This window comes from Choloepus didactylus, chromosome 9 (genome assembly GCF_015220235.1).
Source record: "Choloepus didactylus isolate mChoDid1 chromosome 9, mChoDid1.pri, whole genome shotgun sequence".
Taxonomy (NCBI): Eukaryota; Metazoa; Chordata; class Mammalia; order Pilosa; family Megalonychidae; genus Choloepus; species Choloepus didactylus.
The window spans coordinates 2,890,812-2,900,887 of NC_051315.1; the positions used below are offsets into that span (position 1 = coordinate 2,890,812).

Genomic DNA, 10,076 nt, shown 5'->3' on the forward strand with positions numbered 1-10,076 from the left:
ACTGCAGCAAGGAACTTACACTTTTGAAGCCTCAGTTTCCACACCTTTTCAATGGGGATATTAGTGACAATCCCAGGGGATGCAGTATGAAATGGTAATGCATATGATAGGCTCACTACCATGCTGGGCAGAGAAAAGGCTCAAGCTATGGAAATAAGGATGCATTTTCAGAAAGCAGGTGTTGTAAGGCCTGCCCTTATATTAATGCTCACCAAGCCCCACAAAGTAGCTCCCTTCTCTGGGTGGTGGCAGCCTCACCATCTCCAAGTATAGCGACACATGCAATACACCAGCTCCAGTTCCTTTTTCTTCATGTTGGGGTTTTAAGTTTGTATTTTGTTTTTTAAGTGAGGGAGAGCTCGTCGCCTTGGTCACCAATGTTCTAAGTCAAGAATTCACCACCCCTGCTGCTGTCAGCACTGTAAATATTGTCAGGGTGAGAATGGCTCCAGTCCCCACCCCCTGCAGCTGGGTCTTGAGTGGGGGTCAGTCCTTGGAGCTCTGATGAGCTCTGCCTGTCACACTAGACCCTCGCCTAATGGGTAATGAGAGCAATGAGCAGCACTCAGTGAACGCAATCACTGTTCCTCGGGCCTCCCGGTCAAGAAGAGGGAAGGAAATTTCTGCATCTTCTCTATGTCTTCATCTGGTGTCTTCATGAAGGTGTTCCACGACCTGGAATAAAGGTAGCTTCAAATACTAAACACATCCAGACTCACCTTCCATGCACTGAAGAAGGGAAGGAACCTCTCATCCAGGGGTGTCGGTGGAAAAATGACCCCAAGCCAATATGTCAGGTAAGGACAAGGGTCATCCTGGTTGTAGAGCCAAGAGGGGACTTTAAAAGCATCCAGAATAAATCATTATGCTTGCATGACTACTTCTAATTAAGTGTATACTTTGTCCCCAACTCTTTCTAGGCTACAGCATTAATCAAAATCCCACAGGTAACAAATGGTTGCATCATATTTATGCTACAGTTAATATTTTTATTCTTATGTATTTATATATAACGAATGCATTATATTTATTTTTATACATATGTGAATGAAATCCTGCTTATACCTTTTTTTTTAACATTTTGATCTTCAACAATTTTTTTTTTTAATCCTAGGCTTCTTTTTATGATCAGTTTGGCATTACAGCTCATCCATTTGGGAAACAGTAAGAATCGCTTTATTTTTCGTCTGTTTTCATTGCATAAAACATCGGTCTCTCAATCCTAATCAGTCTCATAATTGTAATGTTTTTAAAAGGCTATCAAAGAGAGAAACATAAAGATGGTAAAGAAGAAATCCACAACGGTACAAACCAGAAGTTCCAGCAGAAACCATTCAACTGGCCGTTGCATGATTTTAGGGAGACCAATGAGAGCGCGGAGGGCTGGAGGCGGCGGGATTCGTTTTCCTATTCCAGGGGGTTGCGAGAGCGTAAGTTGTCGCCGCGAAGCCTTTGCAGTCACCCGGCTCCGTCCACTTAAAACGAAAAACCCAGCAGAGCATTTGATCGTCATCTTCAAATGATGGTACCCCATAAAGTAAAAAATATTTTCTAGTGAGGTATTCTTTTACTCTTAAAAAAGACTTCCTACTTCCTTTGTAAAACGTTGCATTTGCTCTTAAATGGGTACTTTTCTGCGGGACGGACTATTCTGATTGACAAGTTCTTAAAACAAATATCCCAGAACACCGTATGGCGAGCCCCGGCTTGTCTTATCGCAGACTCGCAGATTGCAGACTCGGCGTCCCCAGAGCTCCGGGTCCGGCGGGTTTGGCGTCACCAGCCGCGCGGGTGGTCGCTGCCGGGGGCCTGCCCTCCATCACTGTCAGGGGAAGTCCCAGCCCGGGCGTTAACATGTGAAAGGCAGGGAGAAAGCCCTCCTCGCGGGTGCTGGGTTCCCGTTGCACCCTCCGCTTGTCTCTGACCCGCCCGCGCCCCTGGTAGTTTGTTGTTCATCCCTAAATAAACAAGCTGGGTTTACCTGAGCAAACACCCCAGCAGGGAGCCGCTTTCTCGGTTCCCGGGGCTGTCACCGGGGCCTCTCCCCCACCGGAGTACCGCCCGGGTCCCGCGAGTGCGGGGTGCGGAGCTGACGCCTTACCTCCACAGGAGCACCCCGCTGTTGCCAGAACGGGGGTACCTGCGTGCTGGGCAGCTTCTGCGTGTGCCCCGCGCACTTCACCGGCCGCCACTGCGAGCACGACCAGAGGCTCAGGTGGGCGTGGGGAGAGGACGTGGGGGGCGGCCGGGGGAACGCTGGGGAAGGCGCGGGCCGGGTGGGGGTATGGTAGGGTGGTGTGAAAGGGCGCGGGGGTCTGGGGGCCCTGCGGGAGGTGAGGGGACGCGGGCGAGAAGCGCAGGCCGTCTGGTCGTACCGCACGGATGTGCGGTGAAGGGGCGTGGGGGAAGAATGCGGGTATAGCGGATGGTGCCGGGGAAGCGCGGGACCCCGGAAGGGGCGCTCAGGGAGGGGGACAGCAGGGGTTCCAGGAGCTGGGCGGGGATCGCCGGGTGTGGAAGTGCTGTGGGAGTGAGGGGGCTCGGGAGAGCACGGAAAGGTGGAGAGTCGCGGGCCAGGCGGTGGGGGCGTAGGGTGGGGTGAAAGGGTGCGGAGGGCGGTAGCGGATTGCGGGGGAAGCGCGGGCGGGGTGCTGGAAGTGCGGGTGTGGGTCGCAGGGGGCGTGAGATGAGAGGGGTCTGGAGAAAGAACGCGGAGGGGGGCCGAGGGAGGGCTGGCAGAGTGTGACCGTGCGCTGAGCGAGTGAGGGAGCTTGGGGTGGCGCCGGGACGGGGAGGCGGGAGAGCGCGGGCCGCACTGACACCCTCCGCCCTCTCCCCAGCGAATGCGGCGCCTTGGCGCACGGAGCCTGGACCCTCCGCGGCTGCCGCCTGTGCAGGTGTGTGTACGGCGCCCTGCACTGCCTGGCTCGCCAGATGCCGTCAGACAGCTGCGGTAAGAGGACCCGCGTCTTCCTCCCGCCCCGCACACGCACGCAGTCGCTCCTTTATTGTTTGTTGCTGCTACAAGGGAGTCTTTAAGCATCACCACGCGCCCGACACCGGTCTAAGCACAGGCCACGTAGAAACGAGCACACTGGGTAGATCCATCTCTATTCAGGAAAGGCGCATTCATCACGAAGCTTAGGGAGTTATTATTTCATTAGTTTTTATTATTTTTATTTTATTTTTAAGTTTTCCAAATCCGGACCGCCGGGCTTAAAAGCGATTTCCCAACAATGTACTTAGGTGTCATTTCCAGCGAGAGAATTTCAGGAGCTGACCGGAGCTCCTGGAGCTCAGTCTCGGATAAACGAGCGCATCTTCGGCGACAGGTTAAGACAAGTTAGTGGACTAAATTTGCTGTCACGACCCTACGTTATGCCGGCACCTTCTTCACCGTGAAGCGAGGACGGCGCGGTGGTAGGAAGGTGACAGGCCTCGGCTCTGATTGCACGGGTAGGCGCTGCCCTTCAGGGTCATTCTGCAGCAGAGGTGGGCGCTCACCTTCAGCCTCCACCCCAGCCCTGGACGGCTCAAAGGTCCCTGCAGCTCCCACCCCCTGCGCTCCTAAGGAAGGAGGGTGCTCTGTAAGCAGAGCTCGGGGCCGCCCACCCGTCCGAGGCTCTGTTCCTGACGCAGGGTTCTGAGCAGTCAGTCACCCACGCAACGCAAATGCTGGGGAATTTTAAGTATCACTTAAACTCAGTTATGAGTTTAAATTCAGTCTATGCATTTCCTAGATCAGAAAACAGATGTGACACTGTGCTGCCGAGTCTCCTCTGTCAGAGAATTCACAGCACTCAGAGAAGGCACCGCTTCAGGCCAGCTCCCACCCTTCTCCCCCCTCCCCCGTCAGCCCCCACAGTCAGGGACCAGCTTCAGGAGGGGGCGGCCCTTCACCCTAATTTGCTGTGTCCTCATCCTCACCTCAGCGGGCCACAGACTCCGGGACACTCCGGGGAGGTCCGGCCCTTTCACCACCACTTTCTGCCCTTCTCCTTGCTCCTCAGTCACCCTGGGTGGAACCAACAAAGGAGGGTGACACGTAATGCAGATGCAGCCCTTGGACCCCACTTCCCACCCCACCCTCTTCCTCAGCTAGCAGTGCCCCTGAGGGAGCTGGTGATAGAACACAGCCTGTGGCCCCTTTCCCTCCTGCTCTCATCTATACCCTGTCTCCCAAATCCCACCCTTTCCTTCTAGGCTCTCCATGCGGTGGGCCTCTGCCCCAGAGAGGACAGTCAGAGGATGAGAAGCTGGGTCTCAGGTGGCCCCTGTGCTCCTCCCAGGGGATGTCATGATGCCCTTTCCCTCTGCTGTGGGCACCCCCAGTGGGGATGTGGGGAAGGGGCTGGCTGTGCTCGCATTCAGTTGTCTGTGCAGAGACAGCTGGGGTTCCGAGCACAGAGCCTGGGCTCCAGGAAGTCTCTGATAACTCTGACATCCTTGGAGGGAGCCAGGGCTGGGACCGCTGTCTGCCAAGGAAAGGGACAACGGTGCTGAAAAACTGGCTTTTGCTCATTAAAGCTGTATGAAATATTACGGCCGTATGGCAAAATGACTTGTCAGGGGCATAAAGGGTAGGGCGCTTTGTGCTTTTTTGACACCTGAATCCTGCTTCAAGACAGGTGGTGATGTTGATGGTGGTTATGGTGACATGAAAATGACAATCATGATAACTGCCTTTGTCAGCTCTCGTGGGTTTCAGGCGCTTTATATGTATTTTCCCATTTAGTTCATAATGACCCTAGGGAATAGGTAATGTGATACCTTTACCTTTGAGGAAACTGAGTCTTAGAGAGGTTAACTCCTACAGCTAGCAATCAGGGTCTGATTCTTAACCACTGCACCACTCCCTGCCCTCTTCCTGCAAGGATATGGGGAGTGTGGGGGTGATGTTTTTGATAGTGATATATAGAATATTGAAATTTTGGCCATGTTCTAAATATCCAACAGCAGAGTAGTAGGTAACTAAATATTTTTAAATCCTTTAATGGGGTATTATGATGGTTTTGAAGAGTGTATGAAAGATAGAATGGAAAACTCTGCTTACAATTAATTTTAATGATGTGGAAGACATGTCTTGGTTTGCCAACAAATACCACATAACAACAAGAACTTATTGTCTCACAGTTTTGGAAGCTGGAAGTCCAACATCAAGGTTGGCAGGCCGTGCTTTTTCTGAAGTGTGTAGTGTTCTGGTGGTGGCTCAGGCTCTGTCTCCATCATATGGCCATCTGTCTCCTTCTGCCCCATCTCCTCACTCCTTCCATGTCCAAATTTCCTTTGCTTATAAGGACTCCAGTCATATTGGGTTAAGGCCCACCCTGGTTCAGTTCGGCCCCATTTTAATAGGATCTTCAAAGATTCTATTTACAAATGTGTTCACACCCACAGAACCCAGGGTTAGGACTTGAACTTTTCTTTGTGGGGACATAATCCAATCCACAACAACACTTAGAAAATGAGGATCACAAATATATAACACCATGCTACAACATCATTCCCCTACTCAGCTCCTGCAAGGATCCTCTGGTTCGGGGATCTCTAAGAACCCCCTTGCTCTGACACTCTGGATCCAAAAAATGACAAACTTCAAGCCAGCAGTCCTTGAGTCAGTCCAGTGTCTCCTCATTAGACCATGAGGATGGTGAATTAGCTGTAAATTTTCATTAGCATTAAGGACTAATTTAATACTCTAACATCTAGAATCTTAGTAATGAAACAGTGAAGTAGCAAACTTGAATGCATTTGGAGACAGGCAGGTAACACAAATGTGTGATGTTACAGGTTACATTTCACCTCAAGGCTTCAAAGTTAATTTTCAAAAAATGCATTTCTGTCCCAAATCAGCTATTTTAGTTTCCTTGGCTGTTCAGGCAATACCATGCAATGGATTGGCTTAAACAATTTTGAGGTTAGGAAAAAGTCCAAATCATCATCAAGGCAATGCTTTCTTTTCAAAGACTGGCTTTTTATCACTGGCTGCCAGTGATCCTTGGTCCTGGGCTCCTCCATTACATGGCAAAGCAGGTGGCGTCTCCTGGCCTCTCCCTTCTCTCCTGGGTTCCATTAACCATAAGCTTCTGCTTCCTATGGCTCTCTCTCTCTGTCTGAATTTCACTTCACTTAAAAAGGACTCCAATATTGAGATTAAGACCTGTCCTGATTGGGCTGGGCCACACCTTAACTGAAGTCACCTCATCAAAAGGTCCTACTTACAATGGGTTCACACCCACAGGAATATTTAGATTTAAGAACACATTTTTCTGGAAGACACAGCTCCAAACCACCACACTGACCACCAACAAGCAAGCCATCACTTTTGAGCCAGGCTTGGCCTGTGGTCCCGAGGGATGCTGTTTGAAGAATGGCCCTGCCGGGCCCTCCCAGCAGCCGCTGTGAGCCTATTGGTGTCCCTCTACGGAGAGAGCAAGCCCCATATCCAGCCCTCCTGGGATGGACTCCTGTGTTGGGTCCTGTTTCAGGGCAAGCACAGACAGGCCTGCCCCCAGCCTCTCTGAGTGCGAGGGCAGAAGAGGGAGCCAGCTGGGGGGTTCTGAGTGGTGTCCCAGGATGTCTGCAAATTGGAGCATTTCGGGGGTGCTGGGTCTCACCCTCAGATTGAAACATGATGCAATTACTCATCCAGAGCCTCTACACAGTGGTTGCTAAATTTTTCCACTCTATCAGCAAAAATGCTGGAGCATGCCCTGAAATCAGCAGTTGTGACCCAGTTGCCATTTCATTTACATTTTCCTTTCCATACTGCACAAGACTCTTCTGTGATAAGAATCTCTACTGTCTGGCTAAGCCTAAGAATGACCTTTGCAAAAGTATATAATGAAATCTCATGTCATAGGACGTCATTGTCCACCAGAGTGCATGTGACTGCAGGTGCTTCTCGGCATCGTTGCTTGTTAGTTTTACAGTTTCATCCTCACACCAGGTCTCCAAATTCAGAGGGCATCTCCGGAGGACAGGGCTTGGAAGGCCTGTCTAGGGGAAGGCTAAGCTGGTGGGGAGGCCAGGCTGGGGTGTGAGTTTGGGGGGAGGCTGTGCTGGCCTTTGTGGAGCAGCCCAAGTGGGATCCAGTGCAGTTCTGGCTTCCCCCATCCATGCCCAGCCCCTCCCAAGTCCAGCACTGGGCTTGCCTGTGTGAGTGTGTTTGGTCCAATTCATGTCCCCATTTTGGCCTTGGCTGTGCAGAGAGGGCCCCAGGGGAGGGGATAAGCAGTGGGGGTACATCTTGTCAATTCTGCTCCACGTCTTAGTCCCGGGGTCTTTAATGGAGTCCCCTGCCCAGCCCATGCACTGCAGATATTCCCATTCAGCGGCTGTGGCTTGAGGCCAGCCAGCAGGAGCCCTCAGGGCTGCAGCAGGGCCTGCTGCAGAGTAGGGCACTGGGCGTGGGGCAGGTGTATCCATTTGGTGTCTTCCCACATTGCCTGGCCTGGGCTCTGGGGCCATGGCACAGGGTGAAGGCAGTGGAGCAGGGGCTGCTCAGCATAGGCTGGTGGTAATTGTAACCACCTCTTGAGGAATGTTAGCCATTGCCTCAGGGACATGCGATTCCTTCCTGTTAATAGCTGTCCCTAGTCACAGATGTATGGTTAGGACTGATTGGAGGTAGCGTTGGGCCTTCGTTGAGACGGTTGATGTTTTCCGTATTATTTTGGTCAAATCTCTCTGTCTTAATTGCTCGAGGACCCGAGTGGAGCTCCCTGGAAGGCTTCAGAGACCTCAGTTGGCTCATTTGCCAAATGACAAAGGCTGTAGGCCTATTTCTTTGTCTTTAAAACAACAAATTCTCCTTCGGCTCTCCAAGTTCTGCAAAATTCCAGTTACTTCTGGCTGAAGCAAAAGGAATATTAAACCTATAGGAGTGTACGTCCTCCTTGGACTGTGTATTCTCCCCCCAACCACAGCCATGGGGCCTCCTTCTGCCCAGTGGGGCCCTGTTTGTCCTGCCCTCACACACGGTCTCTGCCACCCCCTGCCCACATGAGGAGCTCCTGCCATCAGGGCCTCATGTCCACTTCGCCCTCAAAGCTGTGCCTTGGGGGTCAGTCTCCTGAGGAGGCTGAGGAAGGAAAGGGCCTCGGTGGGCATGGCTGCAAACATCTATTTGTTCTCTAACTAAATCGGCCGCAGTGAAGCTCTTACTCTCTCCGGTTCCTTTTCAGACCCCAGAGATTTTCTCGCCTCACACTCGAGTGGGTTAAGCTCCCAGGATGTGCTGGGGCGTTTTCTGCTCCTGGCCTGCCTCCTTCTGCAGGGCTCTATCCTCCAGGCACTGTCCTCAGTGAGTGGGAAGATGTGGATGGATGGAGGCATCGTCCTGGCACCCCAGGGATCTGACCGTGGACCCCCTAACCGGGCGGAAGATGCTGTCACCCTAGCCATGCCCAGCAGGAGAGCCCAGGATGCGGGGAACCCTTTTGGTCCACTCTGTTGTCAATAATAGATTGATTTAGTTCACCACACACTGAAGCATTTGACAGGTATTTTTATTGTTTAATAAACATCTTCACGAGACAGCCTTTTCTTGCCTTCCCTAAACCTTATTTCACTATGTGAGACTGAGACGAGTGTGAGCCCTGGAAGCTGGCCTCTGATGATCTGAGCATGCCGGGAGAACCTCGGGGCTGTGGATCCCCCTTCCCTGAGGTAAGAGCCCTGCTTCGGACTCCCCGCAGATCCACTGTGGATGCGGCAGTAATTCACGTCGCTCATTGTTTACCATTTCTCTACGTCCTTGGGGGCAAGGATGGTGCCACATGTATGTCCCCAGCACTGCTGTGTTCTGGGACTGGCAAAGAGCTGCTGCCTAAAGAGCAAACCCTAGTCAGAGGAGGGAAGATGAGAAGTGGGGTGGGGGAAGGCAGACAGCCTGATAGCAGCCCCCACCCCCATCCCCACCACACACACCTTCCCCAACTTTCTCCACTAACCTTGCTCCTTTGTGACACCCCTTTCAGAATCATTAGCACTGCCTGGGAATATCACCAACATCTCTGTCAAAGGGGAAGATTCCAAACTGTAAAAGCAAGGCAGAGAGAGAATTTAGCCCACAGCGGCCCTAACCCAGCCAGCCCCCCATGGGATGGCACTCCCCTTCCTCACACCCTGACACTCACCAGCTGCCAAAGCTGCTGTGATGGGCTCAAGCCCAGCCTGAAACCAAACAGAGAAAAATAGCAGCCCACCTGCCTGCACATCGTACGGTGCTGGAGAGGTGTCAAGTTTTTTAAACTCACTATGTCATGTCAATCAGCTCTCCACTGGTTAATCACAGCCAGATTTGGACAGATATCACAATGAAACATCAAAAGACGTGTGGAAACAATAATATCCCAAATTCACACGCAGGTGAATAACTAAGAATAAAATATGAGAGAGAAAAGCACCCTGGAATAGATAATACAGCCTGAATTAACATATTAACTGATTTATTGATATTTTATAAACCTTGAAGAACTAGATTGAATATATTCAAAGCTGAATTCAATGGAAAGCAGGTTCACAGTATCTTTTGCTTATGGGATGTAAAGTTGTGTGAACCAGGGGGGCTATTGTAGCCAGAGAAGTGTCTTTCAATCACCCCCCCAAACCTCCCTGCCCCAAGACAGTGCACACGGTGCTCAGCTGGGGAGATGCTGCTCTGGAGCCTGGCTTTGACCCTTTGACCAGCCACTAAATGGTGATGGGTGCTGGAAAAACCCACAGGTGGGAGAACAGAGAGCTCGCAGCACCAGGAGGAGGAAAGAGGCTCAAGGCATGTGGGCACCCACATGGGTGGTGGTGTGGTGAGATAAGTGAGCTGCTGCTTTTGTGCTCCAGATAGTGATTATACACACTCACACACAATTCACACCCTCATGCACACATGCACACACCCACTCATGTACACACACTGAGGCAATTACACACTTACTCTAATGCACATACACATGCACATACACACTTACATACATTCATGCACACACTTGCAATCATACACACATACTCATGCACACCCACATACACAATACACTTGCACACACTCGTGCATGTACATACACATACATCATGCA

General features: G+C 51.5%; 1 protein-coding gene across 1 annotated transcript; it reads left to right on the forward strand.

Moving 5' to 3' along the window:
- The first annotated feature begins 774 nt into the window (after positions 1-774).
- Positions 775-8,499, forward strand: LOC119544542 (cryptic protein-like). The gene is made up of 6 exons (XM_037850008.1): positions 775-797; positions 1,115-1,164; positions 1,257-1,430; positions 2,110-2,215; positions 2,841-2,953; positions 8,187-8,499. Exons 1-6 carry the CDS (start codon positions 775-777, stop codon positions 8,462-8,464), a joined length of 744 nt encoding a protein of 247 aa, XP_037705936.1. The 3' UTR covers positions 8,465-8,499.
- Positions 8,500-10,076: the final 1,577 nt, after the last annotated feature.

Excerpts from the sequence above, each read along its gene's own strand:
- LOC119544542 (XM_037850008.1), top strand. The coding sequence starts at position 775 with ATGACCCCAAGCCAATATGTCAG. Across the intron at positions 2,216-2,840 it reads GAGCACGACCAGAGGCTCAG|CGAATGCGGCGCCTTGGCGC; the intron begins GTGGGCGTGGGG and ends CCCTCTCCCCAG. Across the intron at positions 2,954-8,186 it reads GATGCCGTCAGACAGCTGCG|ACCCCAGAGATTTTCTCGCC; the intron begins GTAAGAGGACCC and ends GTTCCTTTTCAG.